The following is a 21,501-nucleotide window of genomic DNA, read 5'->3' as shown; positions in this document are numbered from 1 at the left end:
CTACGACACGGCTCCTTGACGGCCCTGGCAGCAGAGCCCTGGAGCCAAACACAAGCTGCTGCCCCTCCTCTGCCCATGCAAAACAGCAGCCGAGTTGGACTGAGGCTTTATTAAATACACCTGTGTTGCAGAGGCTGCTACTCGTTCTCCTCGCTCCGCAGTCTGGCATTGGGGTTGGTGATCTTGATGGCGAGCTGTGCAGCTCTCTCCACTATCACCTTCCTGTTCTTCGAGGACACATTGTGGGCAATCTCTGCACAGTACGACCTGTTGGGAGACAGACAGTGTTGGGCTTGGCTCCAGCAGCACCCAGAGCTGAGGCAAAGCCCTCTGGACCACGCCACCATGGCAGCACATGTTCTGACTGTGGTTACCAGTAATGTGGCACAGCCTGGCTCACCACTGTTGCATATTTTTGCCAAGGGGATGAGACTGCCAGCCCCAAGGCCTCTCTGTGCCCCCACCTTCCAGTGGCAGTGAGGGAATTGTGAGGGCATCTGTGCTCTCAAAGGCAATGATTTTCCTCATTCCATCCCGACCATGCCACCGCTCCCAGGTGGGAGTACAGGCCCCACACACTCACTTGTTGCTCATCATCAGCACTTCCAGCTCTTTCACATTGTGGACCAGGAACTTTCTGAAGCCTGTAGGCAGCATGTGTTTTGTCTTCTTATTGCTGCCATAACCGATGTTGGGCATCAGGATCTGTCCCTTGAAGCGCCGGCGCACTCTGTTGTCGATGCCTCTGGGTTTGCGCCAGTTGCGCTGCACAAATGCAGGGAACAGTTACAAAACGAGACTACCCTGAACACAGCTAGCCCAAGGGCTGCCTACACCGGCCTCCACACTCCCTGCCCAGCTGCTGCAGCTTGGCACCATCCTGCTGGGCTTTCCTTCACCCCCTACATCGAAGACACCCCAAAAGGTCCCGTCCTTAGGAAGCAGCAGCAACTCCTCACCTTGATCTTGACATAGCGGTCAGACTGGTGCCGGATGAACTTCTTGGTTCTCTTCTTGACGATCTTGGGTTTCACGAGAGGCCTGAGGGCAGGCATGGTGGCTGCGGGACAGAGCGGGGTGAGCGAGGGGCGTGCCCGAGGCGCGGTGCAGCTCCGCGGGCCACGCGTGTCGCAGACTGCCTTCCCCCAAGGGCCACGGCGGGCCGGTGAGGGAATGGGTCTTCATCTGCTGGGGCTCTTCCTCCCGTCTCCGAAGCTGGCAGAGCACTGGGAGCTCTCCAGATGCGATCCTGGGAGGTGCCGCGCTGCCAGCCCCGCGATGCTCCTGCCCGGCGCCACGGAGATAAGCAGCGACCGAGACCCCCGGCTCCGCCCGGCCCGCTCCAGAGCCCCCGGCCCGGCTCGTGACCAAGCACGGCCCCGCCGCCCGCGCAGGGCCGCGGGTGAGGCCGCGGCGCCGCCCAGCCAGAGGAGCAGTGCCCGCCCGCGGGGGCCGCTTTCCGCGCCGCGGGGAAAAGATGCGGCGGAGGAGAAGGGAAAGGGAGGAAACCGGTCCGTGCCAGAAGCGCAGGGGCCCGGATGGCCCCATGGCCGCGGATGGCCGCGGATGGCCCGGCAAGGACTCACCGGTGCCGATGGCGCCTCCACCGCGGGCCGGGCGAGAGAGGGAGGGGCCAGCGCGCAAGCGCTTTACGGGACACGGTCCTGGCAGGGGCGTGTGGCGCTGCGGCCGCGCACACAGGGCCCCAGGCACCGGCGGGGCGGCGCGGAGGCCAGGCCGCCGCCGCGGTGAGGTGGCACCGGGCAGGGAGGTTCAGTCCGGCGGGGGCGCCCAGATCGGTGCTTCCCGCTCACCTCCACGAACGGTGCGCTGGCTACGGGGCTGACAGGACCTGTCCGTCACAGTCAGGCTGTGCCCGCCAGCCACTTCCGCCAGTGCGGGCGGGCGGCGGGCGCCGCCTGGCGGCGCGGCGGACGCGGAACGCGCCCGGCGCTCCCCGGCCGCAGCGACACGGGCCCGGCGCGGCTGAGGCCGGCAAGGCGCCGGTACCTCCGGCAGCACCGGGGCACAGCCACGGAGCGAGGTGTGCTCTGCCCGGTCTGCTGCTGGCCCAGGCTCCCCCGCTCAGCCCAGCACCGGCATCAGATCCCGAGCGCTCCGGCCCCACCGGATGGCTGTGCCCAGCCTGGCCACTGGACGGCTGTGCCCAGCGGGACCCCAGCCTGGGAGGCAGCTGTGGGCACAGAGCTGCGCTGCAAGAAGAGACAGGCACTACAAAACAGGGACACGTTTATTAAAAAAAATAGTGGTAACTCCATGACATCACACAAATATTTACACCCAGAACTGTGAGGGTGCCCGAGGGAAGGTGGTGGGGCCAGGTCATCCCCAGCTCAGTTCAGTCGATGCTCAGCCTCTCCCGGTTCTCCCACAGCCACGTGTGGTACACGTTCAACTTGTGGTCCTGTGGCTGTACCTGAGACACAGGGAAAATGTCAGATATTTAATGAAACACCTTAAAGTATCTCATCGCTCCCACATTGTGAGCATTGGTTTTCCAGCGCCAGGGGGTCAGTGGGCACAAGTGAGATGCTGAAGGACCCAAAGGGCACCACCTACCTCCTTCCATTCGTTAACACAGAAGATTCTGTAGGAGTCGTTGCCGTACTTGCCGATGCCGTGCAGCTCAATCGGGTAGCGCCACGCCTTGCTCAGGTACTCACCTGCCAGGCAGGGCACAGTACTCAGCACCTGCACACACAGACCCTGCCCTCACTGCCTGCACATAAGGCAGCTGGCCAGGACCCTGTGCCACTCTCACATGTCTTCATTTTAAATGAAAACCGTAAGTTTTAGGTGTTTCCAGGTGCATGCAGACCACGAATCCCCACGGGTTAATCTTAAACTCCTTTTCAACAAACCACCGTGGGAGTTTTAACCATAACATCTTCCATCAGAACAAAATTCTCCTCTGCAGGTTCTATGTACAGAATCAGAAAAATGCCAGCTGGAAGGGCATTCTGCAGGTCACTGGGGCACCCCTGAGCACAGCCACCTGTAACAGTGCTCACACACAGCAGCAGTGCTGCAGGTGCTTGGGAGCTTCTGCTCCAACGAGTTTCTCTCTCCTGCAGAACACCCCATGGCTGGCATCTCCTTCCCAGCTCAGACTGGGACCACCAGCTCTGCCTGTGCGACACCAATGGATCCCAAATGCTGCAGAACAGCCTCCACCACCCAACAGAGGAGAGCCACAGAGCAGCGCTTGCACCAAAGCTGTTTGTCTTTTGCCAGCATAACCAAGATTGTTCCAGATGTCAGGAAAACCCACCTGAGAACCTGATGATGGTTTTGGCTCTGAGTTCGTAGAGGCCAAGAGGCTTGAGCAGCTCTGACATTTCTTTCCAGTCTGCAGCCCTGGCTACCTCAGGAGAAGGATACTTCTTCAGGAACTCCCAGAGCACTGGAATAGCCATTTTCCCTGGTGAAAGAACCCTGTAAGCAGGAGGCTGGGCTGGAGTTCTCCTTCTGCCCTATCCATATGCTTTCTCAAGTGAGCTTTTCCAAGGTAAGGTACCAACTAAGGATTATTATTCCACAGTGACACAAGTTAAAATAAATCAATTCTTTCATTAATACCATTAAAACTGCAGCTGTTTCAGCCCTGTAACACCTCCAAACATTTACACACCTACTCCTGCTTCTCTACTTACCTGAAGTTTTGTTGAGAAATATGGTGGCAATGAGAAGCTTCCATGGATCATGGAAGAGTGTTTCCTGGATAAGATTGAAAGGAGAACGTGGAGGAGTCCATTTTCTGAGGGCCTTCCTTCTGGGTGGGCTGAGGGCTGTACAGGGGCAACACAGGAACATTTATTAGACAGGGAAGGATGGTGTTACCTATTTAATGAAAAAGAACAAAAAGCATTTTTGTGGAGGCATTGTGCATAGATGTAGACACAGCAGTTCCCACACAGCCTTTACAGGGCTGTGGGGGGCTGTGTCCCACTTGGCACAGCTGCAGCCAAGGGGGTCAAGCTGCAAGGAACTTTCCACATCATCACTTGATCCTGAGCCATCCTATCCCTTCCCCGCAAAAACATGTCTTTCCCTAAATAAAATACCTTCTTTGCTGTATTTACTGGAAAAATATGGACTCGTTTTCCTTCTCTCCACTTGTGTTCGTGGGACAGACTCTTCTGTAAAGAAATAAATTTCAGCATTAAGAAAAAGCACCAAGTATTCTGCTGTCATGTTTCACACACCACTTCCTCTTTATAAAGTGATGGAAACAGAAGGAATTCTTCTCGTGTACAGGACACAAATGTACCTTAAATCTCCTCAGATCTTGCCTGACACTGTACAGCTTAGAGCTTGGCACAGTGAGTTTCAGTTTTGAGTAAGCCTGCATTAGTTTAGATGCTGTTGGATACAAATGAGATCTGGATGCCAGAGCAGCTCGAGCTGAAGCAGAACACGTGGCCTCAAGAGCCAAGGGAGGCTGGGCAGAAGGTGAAGGCTGGCACCACCTCCTGCTCTCACAGCACGCACCTGGTGACGTTGTGGCTGCGGCGGAGCTCGTCCTGTCCCACGGCTCAGCATCCAGCTCGGGCTCAGGTTTCGCATGCTGCTCGCCCAGATCCCCTGGACCTGGCACTTTCCCCGTCTCCAGAGCAGAGGATCCCTCCTCAGGCCTCGCAGCAGGTGTTCCACTGGAGCATGGCCCCTGCTTTGGCAGGTGACCCAGCTCCCTGTGTGAGCCAGCCGCCGAGCCCAGCCGTGCCCTGGGCATTGCTGACAGAGCTCTCCCTGCACCCGCAGGGTCAGCACCCAGTGCCCCCACTCCCTGGCTGTCAGTGCCACAGGCATCTGTCTGCCTACGGACCCTCTTGTTCTGAGCACACTTGGTCTCCCATGTGTTAGAGATTCTTCTCTGCCTCTTGCTCTTGGGGTCACCTTGGTTCCTCCTTTCTGAGCCCTTCTCACACTTCCTTGTTTGGACAGTTTTTCCATCTGCCCTCTTTCTTTTGGTTTTCAAACTCTCCTCTGGGTTTATGCCTACCACTGCTAAATCTGTGCCTTCCACAGTAGATATAGCATCTTCCAGGTGTCTATTCCCAGCCTGGATGTTCTGAGTTCCAACCTCAGCACCATTCTGTGCACGGAGCTCCTGCACTTTGCTCTGGCAGTCCTCCTTTTCCAGGTCAGTCCTCGCAGCTCCAGTGCCACATCCCCTCAATCCTGGGCGTGTACTCCCTCGAGGAGCTGCAAAATCAAAATCTGCTGCTTTCAGTGTTGTCTCCCCAGTTTTCTGTAAATACTCCACAAGTGCTCGTTTTGACCTCAGCTTCTTCCCTTCAGGGCTGTGGTAGGAAAGGAAAGCAAATTAGCAATGACTCTCATTTTCCCGCTCTTTGCTTAAAAATCTTCAATAGTACATAAAAACAACCCCAAAACGAAGCACAAAACCAGTTTTGCGGGGACGTCTGGGCAGGTTGCTGTGCTCCTGCCAGGGAAGCCACACAGAGCCGCTGGCAGCCGCAGCCTCACCTGATGAAGTACACGTCGGTCCTGCCGGCCGTCCGGCCCGCCCGCCGGCGGCTGCTCACCCGCTGCCAGCCGCGGGCCCTGCGCCCGGGGCCGGGCCCTTCCGCCGCCGCCGCGCCTCCACCGCCGCCCCCGGGGCTGCGGGGGAAGAAGAGCGCGGTAAGTCCTGCTGCCGGCGGAGCTCCGGGCTCGGCGGGGCGCGGACCGCCACACGAGCCGGGCCCGGGCCGTGCCGCGCGCAGCCGCGGACGGGGCCCGTACTCGGGGCCCGTGATCCCGGTCCAACCGGGCCCAGCCGGGCCCAGCCGGGCCCGCCCCGCGCTCACCCGCGCGCCGCTCCCGGCGCCGCCATCTCCCGGCGCCGCCCCGGCCCCGCCCGCGCGAGCGGCCCCCGCGGCGCCGGCAGCGCCCCCTGGCGCCGGCAGCGCCCCCTGGCGCCGGCGGGCCCGCGGGCCGCGGGCGCAGGCGCGTTGCCCGTGGCAGCGGCGGGGCCGCGGAGCGACGCCCGGCGCGGAGCGGGCCCGGCCGTGAGGGGCGGTGCCGGGCCGTGCCGGGCCGTGCCGGGCCGTGCGGGGTCCGGGGGATGCGGGCCGCGCTCACCTGGCGCGACAGGGCCGAGCAGTGGTGAGCGGCCCCGGGCGCGCCGGCCCGTCCCGCTCCGAGCGGCGGCCCCGGCTGCGGGGGCTCCCAGCGGGGTCGGTGCCTCTACCAGCGCTGGCCCTGTGGCACACCCGATCTGTTTTGTCTCCTGACACGCGGTTCTCGGTTTGTTTGTTTCCCTCAGCATTTACGACCTCGCGTTCAAGCCGGATGGGACCCAGTTGATAATTGCTGCTGGAAACAGGCTGCTGGTAGGGAAACCTTCCTGTCCTCTCTCCTTTTCAGCTGTATAAGCGTGATTTCTTTCACATTAACTTATGAATATAACCTATCTGAAATCCCCTTATCTCTGTCAGTGCAGCCTCTCAGCAACATACATATTAATGCAGGCCAATTCTAAAGTGTTTTGAAGCTTTTAAATATTTCTTACCAAGTTTTAAGCTCTTTTTCCAAAAGTAATGAGATTTACGTTATTTGTGTCATCTCATGTTCTTGCGCTGTGCCCGGGGTTTGAGATCCATGAACCTGCCCTTAGTCCTGGCACAGCGTGCAGGGGCTGTGCTGGTGCAAGTTTCTTTAAAATCTCGGTGACAAGGGAACAGGCTCAAACCCGTGTCCTGGCATTGTGGGCGCCGTGTGGGAACATTCACCTCAGGCTGTTTGTGGGTCCTTGGGGCTGCTGCAAGAGCAGCTCAGGACCAGCTGCTCAAAGGCCCTGTGAAGCTGTGAGGTGGGGCAGGTGTAGGAGCTGCAGGAAGGGATGGATGGATGGATGGATGGATGGATGGATGGATGGATGGATGGATGGATGGAGGGAGGGAGGGAGGGAGGGAGGGAGGGATGGATGGATGGATGGATGGATGGATGGATGGATGGATGGTAAAGGTGGAGTTCAGCATTGCAGGACAACAAGTGTTATTTTCAGGGCTAACAGAATCATGTATTTAGTGGTGTTCCTTTGCAGTAATTATTATGCTTAAACATAAAATGCGTAGAAAGATGTTTTAACAGCAAGATGTAAAATATAAAAATAAAAGATAAAAAGCCAATAAGATGTAAAACAAGCTGCCAAACAAGCTGTTGAAAAATGTCCTTTGTGTGTGTTATTTTCTAGTACTGACTTCTTTCTTTCTAAGAATATAATGTTACAGAAAGCTGTTTCTGTGCTAGAAAGTGTTTTGTCTTTTATGAACTATATGAAATCCAAAAAGCAGACACAAAAGGAAGTGCATAATCTGCTGGCCTTCAGTACTTTTGTATCCCAGCCCTCACACTGGCGGTGTTTTAGGCCAGGTTGGATGGGGCTTGGAGCAGCCTGGTTTAGTGGAAGGTCTCACTGCCCCATGGCAAGGGCATGAATTGAGTGAACTTTGAAGTCCCTTCCCACCCAAATGTGTTCCTCTGATTCAATGAAGGGCTTTTTGTGTAAATTCTTTTGTTTGTATTGTTTTTTTCTCCCCATTTGAACAGGTGTATGATACTTCTGATGGAACCCTAATTCAACCTTTGAAGGGACATAAGGACACTGTGTACTGCGTGGCTTATGCCAAAGATGGTAAATGGCACCTTGGGGCATTGTTAGCCTGTTTTGTAAAGTGCATCTCCTCCGTTTGGGATTGCCCACTGAAAATGAAGAAATGGGCGTTGTTTGGCTTGCAGTGTGGGGTGCTGGGGTTTGTTCTTTAATGAGTGCTGGGGTTTATTGTCCAGTGCAGGGTGTGATCTGCTGTGCAGAGTACAGTGCAAATACCTGTAAGGTCACCTGTGAGCCCAAGAGCTGTGGTCCCACTGCTCTGCTCTTTGACTTAAGTGTTGAGCTTGGCACTGGTGAAGTGTATATTCATGAGAAGGCTCACCTCAGAGATTCCTGTTTCTACTGCTCACCTACATCTGAGTTTTAGTCCTGTAGTTCCTCTGTCCTAGAGGAAGCTCCTGGTAGTTCCTGTAGTTCCTGGTCCCCTGATCTTTCATATGTTACCTGCTCAGTGCACTCTGCTTCCAGTTTTCTGTGACTCTCATTCAGTGGGACTCACTCTGTGGGCAGGAGCCTTCCTGCAGCTGCTGCTGTTTGGGTGATGGGAGTTCCTGTGACCCTGTACCAGTTTCACTTGTCACTGTTCCCATCAATCTCCAGCCTGGGGCTGGGCAGCACTGGAAGGACTGGTGAGTAGCAAGGCCATGGAAATGGTGCAGTACAGCCGCTGGAACTCCATGTGCCTGGGGAAGCACCAGCACTTACAGGCACTCAGTGTCAGCCCCTTATTACTTGAGTCTTGTTGAGTTCAAGAACTTCTTGCTCTCTCTTTGATTGAGTATTTGGAGTGAAAGTGATTCTTGTATGTGTGGGATTTAAATTATCTCTAATTCCTAGGCAAGCGTTTTGCATCTGGCTCTGCTGATAAAAGTGTGATAATTTGGACTTCAAAGTTAGAAGGAATTCTGAAGTACACGTAAGTGATGCCGTTCAGTTCTGTGCCTCAGAAGCTGATTTTGATTATGCACTGCTGCGACTAAAGAGCACGAGCTATTAGACTTGGGAGAAGGTTCACTAAGGTCAGAGAAAAGGGGTGATAGGGGAGGGAGGAGGAAAAGAACAGCTGAAGTATCTGAATGAGGCAGGAAAGCAATTAAAGGCATAAAAGGAGGTGGGAAGTCCAGAGAAATCTGTAAATTTAGAGGGCTAACAGAGAACTAAGGAAACTCAGAATAGGTCAGAGTAAAATGAAACATAACATGACCAGTCTTCTATAATAAATCATAATTCTGGTTCACAGATCAAATTAAAGATAGGTTTGGAACTTCTGGTATATTTCAATCATTTGGCTCCAGCCCTCTGAAGCAACAGCTTCATGTTCTCCTGACTGCACATTTATCAAGAGTTAGCTGGTCACTGCACAGAGCCTGCACAGGCACACATGGTTTAGGATTTGGATACAACCTTCAATCATATTTCACAAACAGTTGCTGTAATCTTGATGAAATACAGTGAATCCTGCTACTTGGAGGCAGCTTTTACAAGGTTTATTACTGATTTACTTTACAGTAATAGCAGACTTACTTGACGTACTATAAACCAATCTAATTATTTTGGCATCTGCTAAGGCTTTCAGCTCACTTGCTGAAAGTCAGAAAAGGGACATTTAAGAATGATTTATTGAGATCTGATTGTAACTTAATTCTAGGCATAATGACTCTATCCAGTGCATCTCGTACAATCCTCTCACTCATCAGTTGGCATCCTGCTCGTCTGGGGATTTTGGTATGTCTTCTCCCTTGGACTTTCCCATTGAGACAGTGAATTCCATTACAGCTGGATAGCCAAGCTAACCACAGACGGGTGGGAGATAACTCCAGGAGAGGTGGGACACAAAGCTACCTAATGTTCAGTGACATTGGAAGCGGATTTAAATCACTTAGACTCAGTGGGAAAGGACAGTGTAGTGAGGGGTCACAGGATCAGATGTGCTGCTCTCTTACTGGAGCTTTTTGCAGACACCCTCTGTTATTTAGGTGGATTTTTTTCGCCCCTATTTAATAATAAATAATATGTATTTAAATGTCCACTAGCAGTGGATATTTGATGCCTCTAAAATCCCAGCTGAGTTCTCTGACAGTATTAGTTTCCAGTCAGAACACTGGCACATACTTACTTGTCATTGGCTTTTTTTTTTCTTTCATCAAGGCTTGTGGTCTCCAGAACAGAAGTCAGTCTCTAAACATAAAACCAGCTGCAGGATTACTTGCTGTAGGTAAGTTTTAAGGGTTAGCCATGTCATTTCAGTTAGTTTCAATACAAACCATTGTAAGTAAGATGGAAGCTTTAAAAAAAAGGACTTTTCCCTCCTTCTTTTTCAGTATCAAAAGTGTTGGATTATGCTTGGTCCTGTTTATAACCAAATCCTTCTGAAGGCATCAGAGACAGATTCTGGTCTTGAGGAGGTGTCTTAGGTGTTCCGTCCGTCTGTTCACCTGTCTTGTACAACAACAATAAATTGAAGTTAGAGGAAAAGTACTAGCAGTGTTTGTAGTTCATTCCCTGTACTGTTGGTGTTTTCAGTTGAAGAAGGTATTTTCTTTGTGGAGAACCTGAAGCAAGGATTCATAACTGAAGTCATTCATCTGACTGAAGAAGAGACCAGAATAGACCCTAGGCCTCCCCTGTCCTACACCAGACAGTTCTGTCTGATCATGTTCTAAATGTGGCTTTTAAAGCATTTCGGTCTGCTCCCAGACTGCCATCCCCAATATGTATCTTACTTAGCACATGTTGCAAATATTGCAAGCTTTAATTTACTGTGTATATGATAAAATGTCCTTGATGTAGAGTGTGCTGTTGCTATAAATGTGGATTTAAATGCATAAACAAACCATAGGATTGCTAGCCACCTCCCAGAACTCCCTCTTATAAATGTACTTTTATCTGCCATTCCTGTGTGAGTGTGCTATATACCATCCTGCCTTCCTGCTGTTTGTTTGTAGTTGTTTACTCTTCAGTATGTATGTGTTTTCTCAGCTGGACAAATGATGGCCAGTACCTTGCTTTGGGGATGTTCAATGGCATTGTCAGCATAAGAAACAAAAATGGTGATGAGAAAGTGAAAATAGAGAGGCCGGGGGGCTCTTCCTCTCCAGTATGGTCAATTTGTTGGAATCCTTCCAGGTAAATAATTTCATCCTTCCTTTTTTTCATACATAAATAGAATAGATAATTCTTGGCTCATTGATTGCAGAAAGGCTTGACTTTTATCCCTGATGAAGCAGATTAATGCCATGTGTGTTACCTTCTTGAAGTGATTATATATTGGGGTTTTGGCGTTGCTGCCAGTCTTCAACTGAACGGAAAACCTGGGAACTGAGTGGAGAACCTGGGAACAAGTTTAGATTGGAGAGGTGGGACTGTTTAGATTGGAAAAGCCCTTTGAGACATCAAATCCAGCCATTGCCACAGCAGTGCCAAAGCCACCACTAACACCTGTCGCCAAGGCCACATCCACACGGCTTTTAAATCCCTCCAGGGGACTCCACCCCTGCTGTGGGCAGCTGTGCCCGGGCTGGACAGCCCTTTCAGGGAAGAAATTCTCCCAATATCCATCCTAAACCTTCCCTGGCAAAGCTTAAGGCCATTTGCTCTTGTGGTGTCCCTGTTCCCTGGGAGCAGAGCCTGACCCCCTTTCAAGCTTTGAGTTATTCCTGTAGAGGATACTGGTTTTGATTTTGTGTCCCCAAGCTCTTTTCCAGAGGTTTAAATGACAAACTGCTTTCCTTTCAGTTTGTGACTTTTTTTAAAGAGTAACATGAAGTGAATTATGCTACTCTGCTACTTGGTTCTGTTGCTCTTAGAGATTTGTTAATTAAATTGCTGTAGAATTACTAGTTTTTTGGGGTTTTTTTCTGCAGAGATGAACGCAATGACATTTTAGCTGTGGCAGACTGGGGTCAGAAGCTCTCCTTTTATCACCTGAGTGGCAAGCAGGTATGTCTTAGAGAGTTTATTCAAGAGTCACAGGGTATTTTTGGTTCTGCGTCCCACAGTAAAATATTTGTATACAAGTGCTTTATTAATTACATTAAATGTCTTCTGTTTTCCCAGCCTTTTATGAGTCAACTGTTTTTCAACAACCATTACTCCTTCAGCTCTTATTTCCCACATAGCAGCTCAGCTGCTGTCTTACAGATCTTCCATTAAAGCTCTTACAACTCTGCTGACTTGTGTGACATGGTTCACTGGTCTGTAGAGAACATTTTTGTGGGTTTTTTCAGCTAGTTAAAGGGGTTTTGGGAGTTGTTGCATTCTGAGCAGAATGGTTTGGGACTGGAGGGATTCTTGGATGTACTTTAGAACTGTCTTTGGGAATCTTAAAATAGTCAGTGGTTCTGGGTATTGAAAGGCCATGCATGGAGGAGATGAATGGTGTCAGTGATGGCACTTGTTGTTTTCAGGAAAGAAATCCTTTTGTTAATGTTTTTGATTGGTTTTTTTGGTTTATTTTCCCTTGTAGATTGGGAAGGACAGAGTGCTCAATTTTGACCCATGCTGCATCAGCTACTTTACTAAAGGAGAGTATCTTTTGCTGGGAGGTTCAGACAGACAGGTTTCCCTCTTCACAAGGGACGGGGTACGGCTGGGCACTGTGGGAGAGCAGAGCAGCTGGGTGTGGACCTGCAAAGTTAAACCAGACTCCAACTATGTGGTGAGTAGGGACGTTTTTCTAACATTTTCACAGGGAATTTGTTACAGAAAGTAAGATCATACGTTTTCAGCTTAGTTGCTTGGACACCCCTACTCATGCAGTAGAACCTCAGCAATGTCTAGGGAGGTCCTATAACTGCCACTGGAATTACATATATTCCACCAAAGTAAAACCTCAGCTGTAAGAAGGATCTAAGGAGCATCACAACTCTCAAGTGCTCTCAAGTGGTAAGGTGTTTGCTGCATTTTGGTTTAAAAAAGAGGAGGGAAAAATAATTTAAAATATCAGCTAATAACTTCTGGAATTGACCAAATCTAATTCCATGATGGGAAGAAAATGCCTACAGGGCAACTGTCAGCCCAAAATGCTGCACTCTTGAGTCCTGTACAAGTGGGAAGAGAATTAAAGCAAATTTTTAAATGAAGAAACAAACACACCCCCTCTGTAAAAAATCTAAGCAAAACCCCAACCAAATAAGCCCAAGGCCCCCCAGCATGGTGGTCCCCATGGTCTGTGGTGAGATCAGTCCATTCAGTCCATTCTCAGTGCACTTGCACCATGGTTAAATATAAGTCAGCTGTAACTGGTGTCAGTCTATTCATTGTGCAGGAAAAGGGACACAGTCTTCCTGAAAACACCACACACTCTGCCAGTTCTCACCTGTGTGTACCACTTAACTGAAATTATTCCCTTCTTTGTCCAGGCAGTAGGGTGTCAGGATGGAACCATCTCCTTCTACCAGCTGATTTTCAGCACTGTCCATGGCCTCTATAAAGATCGCTATGCCTACAGGGACAGCATGACTGATGTTATTGTCCAGCACCTCATCACGGAGCAAAAAGGTAATTCCACACTTGCAAGCAGGACAAAGCTTCATGCAGCTTGTTTTAATTAGTATCTATCAGGACACTTGGAATATACACTGCATGTACCTGACAGGCTGTTGTCACTTTGGCAGTCAAACCGTGGAACACACTTCAGATGAGGAGAGTGCAAACTTGGAGCATGCAAATTCAGCACTGACAAGTTTAATGAAGGATGTGGGAATTGGAAAAGAGACTGGGAGGGACAGGGGCTCTTAAAATAAGGTTTTAATCCCTGAAAATGAGATAAAAATACTGTGTGTTATATTCAGCTTTTATTTTCCTTACTTGTAACCTCAAGCATTTGTGCTTATTTTGTTTCTTCGTTTCTGTGGCTTTTTATGGCAAGGATTTGAAGTACTGCTCCAGAATGTGCTGTTCATAGAGGGTGGCAAACTGTGACAGGGATAGTAGATTACGTAGAGCAGCAAACATATCTGAGCAGGAATGTGCTCTGAATTTTAGAAATGCTCTAGGGAGATTCAGTTTCAGTGTATTAGTTCTCTGATTTCTGTATGTTATTTTTGTGTCAGTTTATCATTTTGGTGTTTTTTCTTTTTAGTTAGGATAAAAGGCAGAGAGCTTGTGAAGAAAATTGCAATTTACAAAAACAGATTAGCCATCCAGATGCCAGAGAAAATCCTGATTTACGAGTTGTACTCGGATGACTCTGCAGATATGTACTATCGGGTGAAGGAAAAGATCATAAAGAAATTTGAATGTAACTTGCTGGTGGTGTGTTCAGATCACATTATTTTATGCCAGGTATGTGCCTTAAAAGCTAGAGTGGTCCTGGGCTGTGTTCAGTGTCAAGGCTGTCCCAGACAGGGGCTGGCAGGATGTAACTGTCCCGTGGGAGTTGCTGCAGCACTTCCCAAGGCAGTCCTGCTGTGCCCTGCAGTGCTCCCATGCTGCTGGGCAGCACTGTGGCGTGGCTCAGGTGTCTCTGGTTCAGTAAAGCAGGCTCTAGAGTGAATTTGATAAATTAGTACAGAATCCAGGGGTACTTTTGGGTGGGAGAGAACTACTAGAAAAAGACTGGAGGTGTTTGTTTTTGTTTGCTTATAGGATTGGAAAATCTTAAAGAATTCACCCTTTAAATTGAGTGTTTGACTTTATGATTTTTAAATGTAAAAACAGACACACCTGCTAGTATAGGTATAAACATCACACATCAAACAGAGATTTTTGTCTTCATCTCCAGGCTGTGTTTTATACCTTACTGTGTCCTTAGGAGAAGAGATTGCAGTGCCTCTCATTTAGTGGTGTTAAAGAACGAGAATGGCTGATGGAATCTCTTATTCGTTACATTAAAGTAATTGGAGGACCTCCGGGAAGAGAAGGCCTCTTAGTTGGTCTAAAGAACGGTCAGGTAACACATCATCTCTGGTATGTGTCTTTCTACTGCAAATGAAATGTGTTCTGTGCTCTTAGAGGGAGACCTTAGGAGCAGCAGGCTCTTCTGCAACCTAGAATTGTATTTGACAGTCTCATTTTGGGATTAAAAATTAATTACTTCTGTATTTCACATTCTCTGACAGTAAAATTCATACAAATATGTTTAACTGGCTCTGGGTATCTGTGAGTTGTTAGTATTAACTGACAAAAATTGAGTTCTTGGTGAAGAGAGGTTTGCCTTTAGTGGGGGGTTGGAGGTGTGTACACTTCTCCTGGTGACCACTTGTGAGGGTGTGGCTGTTCTCCAGGTGTTCTCCAGGGCTGTCTGCTTCACACGCCAGGTGGCAGCTGGAGGTGCCAAGCTGGAGCCCAGGGGTACTCATAGCAAGGATGTTGAGATGCTGTGTGTAATGTATTCCTGTATTAACGAAATTGTGTGACTAGTGGAGAACTCCGGATGCACAGCATCTGATTTATCTGTATAAGCTTGTAAAAGACCTAGAGCATGTTGCAGCAGCCAGCTCAAGAGACCTCAGATGGAAGCATTTCCCTAATTTTATTGCAGTTTGTCTCTGAAAAAGCTTGCCATTTCACACTTGAGACGGCACGGAAGCTTTTATCCGCAGTTCTAGGGAAGGGAGGTCTGGAGTGACGTTGTTTCCCATCTCCCAGATCCTGAAGATCTTCGTGGACAACGCGCTGGCGATCGTGCTGCTGAAGCAGGCCACGGCCGTGCGCTGCCTGGACATGAGCGCGTCGCGCAGCAAGCTGGCCGTGGTGGACGAGAACGACACCTGCCTCGTCTACGACATCCACACCAAGGAGCTCCTCTTTCAGGTCAACATCCATCTCCCTGGGGCTTTTCAAAGGGGGGCCAGGAGGGCAGGAAGTAGTTTGGCGCACAGAACATCCCAGAAGTGTTGCTGTGCAGAAATTCATTTATGCTGTTAATCACATCTTGTAGAATTTAACTGTGATCTGTTTATCAAAACCACTCTCTCAGAGATGGTGGAGTAGGAATGAGAAGACAGGAAGTCTATGTGAATAAAGTGCTCTTAGACATGTGATCTTTCCAGTTTAATTTATAACTCTGCCCTGCTTCCCTCTGAAGCATTACAGTTAATGAGCATTTTAGCTTTATCATTAGTATGAACAGAATTAAAGCCTAAACATCTTTGTTCGTTGGGTATTCATAGGCTATAAAAGAAATGATAATGCTCTCTTCATTGGCAGTTTAGCAGTCACTTATTAATGTTGATTAAATGTTTTCAGAACATACTGGATAGCAAGGATGGAGTCTTGCAAAGATAGGGTCTGCAACTTCCTTTGTGTAATGGACTGAGAAATTATCAATTCATTGTGCTAACTAGCAGTATATTATTGTAGAATTTGGTATTATGTTTTACAGATTATTGTAGCAATCACTAGTAAATATACATAAAAGGCAAGACAATTATAGCTGAGTATTAACATGTGAAATGCATCCCAGATAATCTCTTTAGGAATATTCTAGGTGTTAGGATATTGCAAATGTGAATAATCATGTGTGTTTGCACACCAGGCTGTAATGAGTCAAACATTCCAGCTGAAGAAACATGTTTCTTAGCAAAGATTGCATCAGTTGTAATCCTGAGATGTTTTGTCATTAGGAACCCAATGCTAATAGTGTGGCCTGGAATACCCAGTGTGAGGATATGCTTTGCTTTTCTGGAGGCGGTTACCTCAATATCAAAGCTAGCAACTTCCCTGTCCACCAGCAAAAACTGCAAGGCTTTGTTGTGGGTTACAATGGCTCCAAGATCTTCTGCCTTCATGTTTTCTCTATGTCAGCAGTTGAAGTTCCGCAGGTAATCCTTTAATCTCATTAAGTGTTGCTTTATATCTCATAAACATGAATGTTTAACAACTGAAGAAGGTTTTCTGAGATTTACTTGTATTTCATTACTACAATGATAGCAGTTCACACTTCCTTCATTGTTATTTAAACTATATTGTGTGATCTCATTTATTTTTGTTTCTTTGGCATTAATTAACCTAACTTCATTTTTGCTGTTGGTAATTGTTTCTGATTCTCCCTTTCTACTTGCAAATGCACATAATCTAATATACTGCAGGCCTTACCTCCTGCAGGATTTTTATTGTGTTCACTCTATATCACTTTTCTCCATTATAATTTAATTTTTCTTGAATACATTAAATACAGTTTTATTGTTGCTTCATCTAGATGTCTTTAGGCAATATTTAAATGGAATATTTTAGTCTGAATGTAAAGTACCTTTGTGGTCTTTTTATTCAAAATTTAGGGACTGCCTTCCATAAAATGCTGATTTCTGTCATCATGGAAGTGAAAAAAAAAAAAACAAAAACCAAAAACTAAAGCAAAAAAAGAAGGTAGAAGGGCTGTGACTCTGTGCATCCAAGAGTGTGCAGGACTTGCCTCTGCGAACTGAAGAAGAAGGCAGAATGTCTTGTGCTTGTATTGCCTAAGGGACACCTGTGCTACAGACCCTTGTCCCCTGAGGTCCTGGGCAGGTCCTTGGCCCGGCTCTGGGTTGTCCAGGGGTTTGGCAGCCACAGACAGGATCACCAGTCCTTGAGCACTCCTGTCTGCCTTTGGCATGCTGTAGGCACCAGGGTGCCACAGAGTTACAGTGCAGCATCTCAGGCAGCTTGTCCAAAGCATGCATTTGGAGAGAGGCAGTAGCAGAGACTGCAGTGTTCAGATAAACTGGTAAAAGTGGTGCAGAAATGGACCTGTGTCGTGCTGGGCTGAGGCTGCAGTGGTGCTGCAGTGCTCCCTGTTCCCTCAGGGGGCTCCGGCTGTGGCTGCACATCTGTCTGTGTTGTACAGTCACCCTGCAGCAGCTGGCAGCTCCCCACGGGGGTTTCCTTTGGGACAGGTCCTGGAAGCCCCAGTGCCTTTTGGGCCGGTCCAGTCCCAGCCTGGCAGCACAGCTTTGTCCTGGAGGCTGGGGCAGGAGGGCTGCTTCACTCCCCTTGCCGTGTCTGGGTGTTCCCACTCCTCCTGCCCTTGGCCCCTGGGAGCACGCTGCCCCTCCTTTGCTCTGCTTCCACAGTACTCAGCAAGCTCGGTGTGCGTCATTTTTAGCGTGTTCTATGCCCAGAAGAATTCACATCCTTAACTACTTCCTAATATTGCAAGGAACTGAAGGTTTCAAAATGGATGAGTTTGGAATGTAATTAACCCAGCTTGTCTAGAGATAAGATAAAGATCACCCCAGAATGTTCTGTCTGTGTACAAAATGGAGATGTTTATTCTCTGGGCAGCTTGTAACGGTTGTGATTAGAATAGATATATTTTTTTGTCCAATATATGTAGAGAATTTCACTAATACATTTCAGTATTATCCTTTCTGATGCCTGTTTTTTCCTATGACAATCCTCAGTCTGCACCCATGTATCAATATCTGGAACGAAAAATGTTTAAAGAAGCCTATCAAATTGCGTGTTTAGGAGTGACTGATGCTGACTGGAGAGAGCTGGCTTTGGAAGCCTTGGAAGGGCTGGAGTTTGAAACTGCTAAAAAGGTAAAGCATTCATTTACTTGTTTAGCAGAAAGCTTGGGTTTGATATTTATATATATGTGTATGCATGAGTATAACGCATGTTTTATAACTGGAATGTGTGGTGTTCTGGGTTACTGTCTTGCTTGTCTTTTCTGTGTCTTATTCCACAAACAAACCAATTGTTTGTTACAAACTCAGGATTCTGAGATGAGGTTTTGAACTGCAATCTAATGTATCTCTCTAGATAAATGCCATGTTCTAAATCAACGTGTTTTGATAGAAAGAAGATGGTTTCATCTGAAAGTGCGTGAATGGATTTAGGGAGCAGAACTGGGAAGCAGTGCCCACGGGGTGGCAGCAGAGGATGCTCACCTGGCTTTGGCCCCCACCTTCCTTAGTGCTGCAAACTTGCCCTGTTGCCCCCTAAATATTTAATATCACCTCAGTGCGAATGTGAAGACTCCTATTCTTTGTTATCTGCACATTAAGGCTGTGTGAAGGCAGTGGTGCTGGGATAGTTTAATTTCAGTTCTTTTCTGTGTGGCGTGCCTTGCTTTGGGGAGTGGGCACAGGCTGAAGAACTGAGTTTCCTCTGGCATAAAATACCTCCCTATTTTCTTTCACCACCTCTTCTCAAATAAGAGAGAGCAAACTGAGTTCAATGTCATGAATATTGTATGAAAGACAAAACATTCTAAAAATACACCGAGAATGGTCTGTAGTGATAGACATCTTTTAATAACAGATTTTTTTAAAAAAAAGGAAATTAAATGCTTTTTTTTTTTCTTAAGTGGAGGCATCAGAATAATTCTAATCTCATGGATGGCTTTATGCAAATAGATACTTTTAAAAAGAAGTTTTCAGTGACTCCTTGGAATTTTTAAGTAGTGCCCTCTTAGAATTAGAGCGGATTAATTCAAACAAAAGCAGCTTCTTGACATTAAAGGCTCTTACAGTTCCTAGTCCAATCCGATGTAAGCAGAATATGCTATGCCCTCTCGGTTTGCTTGCAAGTCTTGAATGTGCAGCCCAAAGAGTTAAATTTCTGGTTTGTGATGCATGTCAGGAATAAGTGCTGAGCTACTGCAACTTGCACGTGACTTTGCCACTTGAGACTTCGGGTTGCACATTTATCTCCATTTGCAAAGATATTACACTGTCTTAAAGTACTTTTATCTTATCGTCTTCTTACTTCCTTTCCTCTCTTAGAGCTCCTTTCATGCTGGATTTTCAGAATGGTTTAAAAACTAGGAGCATAAGCAGCCAGCTTTGACAATATGATCAGTTATGTGCCCTTCCTTTTAACAGTTTCCTGGATTTTCCTCGTCTGTGTCACACCTCACATCAAAATGGAGAAGCTATAAAATAGCCAGAATAAAAGCATGTAGTATTTTGACTGACATTTTGTATTTCTTGGGGGACTGATAGGCACAGCTCCTGCTGCCTGCTGTGTTGCTCATGTCAGGGCTGAGCTGTTTTGGCTGTGCCTTGTCTCCTTTCCTGCCACAACTCAGGGGCCACAGTCACAGCCAGAGCCCTTTAGGTCAGGTCTACACAAACCCAAACCCAGCAGACTTCTGCCTGTCCTTTTTGCATTAAGACAGTTTGATTCATGCAGAATAATATTTGGTGTTTTCTGAATTTTCAAGTTAACGCCTTTTACTCTTTTTTTTAAATTATTTTCAATAGGCATTTACCAGAGTGCGAGACCTTCGATATTTAGAATTGATTAGCAGCATAGAGGTAAGGCAGTGTTCAAGAAGGTGTATTTTCTTAAACATACTACTGTACCAAAATCAGTACTTTGTGTTTTGGAAGGATTTCTGTTTGGATAGTGCTTTTGACTGTTGGAGACGTGTTTGAAGTGAAAAATCCTGGTTAGCAGAGGTGACTCAAGTTCTAATCATAGGATTGGATCTTTGTGGACCAAAATGTGGGAGTGCGATGGGAACTTCTGAAACTGTCTTCAGGAGAACTGGAAAAATGTTCAATATTCAGTTAATAGTTGGTAGAATACTACTGTGCTGACAGAGCTTAGTACAGAATACTTCATAAACATGAGTTCATTAAGCCTTTCCCTACCCCCCTGGAGGTCGGTAATTACTATTATCTCCTCCTTGCAGAGACAGAAACAGACCCAGAGAAGTTAAATGAAAAACTCGGGGTCTCATGACAAGTCTGTGACAACTGGAAATAGAATTTGGGATTCCATACTTCAGTACTATGCTCTAATCACTTCTTCCTATTCTTTTCACACTTTTTGATAGAATTTCACTCAACAATAACTGTCTGTCATGAGCACTTGAAAATTTACTCATCACCCTTGTCTTTGTGCAAAGATGGCAAGATAATGCTTAAAGATCTGTTTGGAGATGGCATAAAGGGAATTCCTCTTATGTTAATTACATTTACACCTTTTCTTAAAAGATACACTCCTTGGCTTCATGTCTGCAGAGCTGTCCTGCTGCTGTCAAAATGCCAGCTGGTTGCATTGAACTTTTCTCTAACACAGGACAAAGGTCTGCATTAAGAGCCCCTTTTTTCTGTTGGTTTTCTTTTTTTTTTTCTTTTCAAGGGTATAGGTAGGTGAGAGCATTTTCTCACCAGTAGTAACCTTTCTTTGCCACATATGCTCCTCCAGATCTTCATTTATTGAGGATATTCTGGATTTATCATGTCATATTCTGTTAAGTAAGAAAAAGTCCCCTTAAAAATAGGCATAAACTTACTTTGACACATCCTGAAAATGCTCCTTCTGCAGTGAGTTCTTCATCCCCACTTACTCTCACCTGCAGTGGATTGGATTCCTTTTAAGGCTTGTAGGGGGGGTAACTAAAACACATGTGTTTTATTAATGCGATGGTTTTCTCTCAGTAATGACACTTCTCTTTCCTAATTGATGACAGAGAAACATGCTTGCCATCTCCATCTGGCAAGATTTGTGGAGTCTTCGAAAAAGGATGTAACAAGTGCTCTGATTATTCATTTAACCAAGGTTTTGAAGGAAACTTTGAACATCAGCTCAGTGTCAGCCCAGTCAGTCAGCGTGACCAGGGAGTGATGGCTGAGCCCTTCTGGCAGCAGAGGATTGAATTTGGATGCTGGTGGAGTGCTTTTCCCCTTGCAGGCAGTTTTCTTTAAATTCAGTTCACAGTAATGTGTTTCCATTCAATGTGGGCTAACTGCAGCAATAATTTTTTCCCAGGCAGGGTAGTGGTGTGTGCCCAATACACAGGATAAGGCAGACACACACACACACACACACACACACACACACACACACACACACACACACACACACACACATGTGCACACCTGTCCTGGGTCCCTCACAGTCAGGCCACTGCTGCAGCTTGATTCATGTGCAGGCTTTGTCCATGGCTCTGCACGCACATGGGAGGGTTCTGCGTGGCT

General features: G+C 47.6%; 3 protein-coding genes and 1 non-coding gene across 10 annotated transcripts in view; 1 reads left to right on the top strand and 3 right to left on the bottom strand.

Annotated features, from left to right (window-relative positions):
* Positions 1 to 94: 94 nt before the first annotated feature.
* RPL32 (ribosomal protein L32) lies at positions 95 to 1,626 on the bottom strand. The gene is made up of 4 exons (XM_021542563.3): positions 1,587 to 1,626; positions 960 to 1,060; positions 584 to 765; positions 95 to 267 (listed from the first exon to the last, which is right to left on the bottom strand). Exons 2-4 carry the CDS (start codon positions 1,053 to 1,055, stop codon positions 138 to 140), a joined length of 408 nt encoding a protein of 135 aa, XP_021398238.1. The 5' UTR covers positions 1,056 to 1,060; positions 1,587 to 1,626; the 3' UTR covers positions 95 to 137.
* LOC116184108 (small nucleolar RNA SNORA7) lies at positions 1,124 to 1,259 on the bottom strand. The gene has a single exon (XR_004148848.2). It is a non-coding gene; the product is annotated as a small nucleolar RNA SNORA7 (small nucleolar RNA).
* Positions 1,627 to 2,233: 607 nt separating the features above from the next.
* On the bottom strand, positions 2,234 to 5,884 carry MBD4 (methyl-CpG binding domain 4, DNA glycosylase). Of its 5 annotated transcripts, none has more exons than XR_014958087.1 (8): positions 5,835 to 5,884; positions 5,512 to 5,646; positions 4,513 to 5,324; positions 4,086 to 4,160; positions 3,675 to 3,809; positions 3,293 to 3,442; positions 2,581 to 2,712; positions 2,234 to 2,437 (listed from the first exon to the last, which is right to left on the bottom strand). XR_014958087.1 is itself a non-coding variant. In XM_021542528.3 (8 exons), the coding sequence occupies exons 1-8, from the start codon at positions 5,858 to 5,860 to the stop codon at positions 2,360 to 2,362; spliced, it is 1,515 nt and encodes a 504-aa protein (XP_021398203.3). In that variant the 5' UTR covers positions 5,861 to 5,884; the 3' UTR covers positions 2,234 to 2,359. The 5 variants fall into 5 exon arrangements, 2 of the variants coding, with proteins under 2 accessions (XP_021398203.3, XP_085446363.1); XM_021542528.3 differs by having other exon boundaries at positions 2,581 to 2,684; XM_085590237.1 differs by lacking the exon at positions 4,086 to 4,160 and having other exon boundaries at positions 2,581 to 2,684.
* A 94-nt stretch (positions 5,885 to 5,978) lies between these two features.
* The window catches only part of IFT122 (intraflagellar transport 122), a 30,244-nt gene continuing 14,721 nt past the window's right edge, over positions 5,979 to 21,501 (top strand). For all 3 annotated transcript variants that reach the window (XR_014958086.1, XM_085590233.1, XM_021542559.3), the window contains exons 1-16: positions 5,979 to 6,132; positions 6,293 to 6,359; positions 7,579 to 7,663; positions 8,480 to 8,558; positions 9,291 to 9,367; positions 9,791 to 9,857; positions 10,622 to 10,768; positions 11,506 to 11,581; positions 12,108 to 12,299; positions 13,003 to 13,141; positions 13,725 to 13,927; positions 14,397 to 14,534; positions 15,233 to 15,397; positions 16,210 to 16,407; positions 17,968 to 18,108; positions 19,777 to 19,830. Coding sequence is in view for 2 of the 3 variants with exons in the window: in XM_085590233.1 (XP_085446359.1) it covers positions 6,092 to 6,132; positions 6,293 to 6,359; positions 7,579 to 7,663; positions 8,480 to 8,558; positions 9,291 to 9,367; positions 9,791 to 9,857; positions 10,622 to 10,768; positions 11,506 to 11,581; positions 12,108 to 12,299; positions 13,003 to 13,141; positions 13,725 to 13,927; positions 14,397 to 14,534; positions 15,233 to 15,397; positions 16,210 to 16,407; positions 17,968 to 18,108; positions 19,777 to 19,830 (1,869 nt within the window). In the remaining variant the exon portion in view is untranslated. The remainder of the gene's footprint in view (positions 6,133 to 6,292; positions 6,360 to 7,578; positions 7,664 to 8,479; positions 8,559 to 9,290; positions 9,368 to 9,790; positions 9,858 to 10,621; positions 10,769 to 11,505; positions 11,582 to 12,107; positions 12,300 to 13,002; positions 13,142 to 13,724; positions 13,928 to 14,396; positions 14,535 to 15,232; positions 15,398 to 16,209; positions 16,408 to 17,967; positions 18,109 to 19,776; positions 19,831 to 21,501) is intronic.

Source organism: Lonchura striata, chromosome 12 (genome assembly GCF_050655825.1).
Source record: "Lonchura striata isolate lonStrDom1 chromosome 12, ASM5065582v1, whole genome shotgun sequence".
NCBI classification, from domain to species: Eukaryota; Metazoa; Chordata; class Aves; order Passeriformes; family Estrildidae; genus Lonchura; species Lonchura striata.
Note: the sequence above shows the minus strand (reverse complement) of the source record. Positions and strands in the feature narration are given on the sequence as shown.

Coding starts and splice junctions, on each gene's coding strand:
- MBD4 (XM_021542528.3), bottom strand. CDS start 5,860: ATGGCGGCGCCGGGAGCGGCGCGCGG. Junction 5,325..5,511: donor ACCGACGTGTACTTCATCAG/GTGAGGCTGCGG, acceptor TTCCTACCACAG/CCCTGAAGGGAAGAAGCTGA. Junction 2,438..2,580: donor GTGTTAACGAATGGAAGGAG/GTAGGTGGTGCC, acceptor CCTGTGTCTCAG/GTACAGCCACAGGACCACAA.
- RPL32 (XM_021542563.3), bottom strand. CDS start 1,055: ATGCCTGCCCTCAGGCCTCTCGTGAAACCCAAGATCGTCAAGAAGAGA. Junction 766..959: donor ACCGCTATGTCAAGATCAAG/GTGAGGAGTTGC, acceptor GCATTTGTGCAG/CGCAACTGGCGCAAACCCAG. Junction 268..583: donor GTGCTGATGATGAGCAACAA/GTGAGTGTGTGG, acceptor GTCTCCCAACAG/GTCGTACTGTGCAGAGATTG.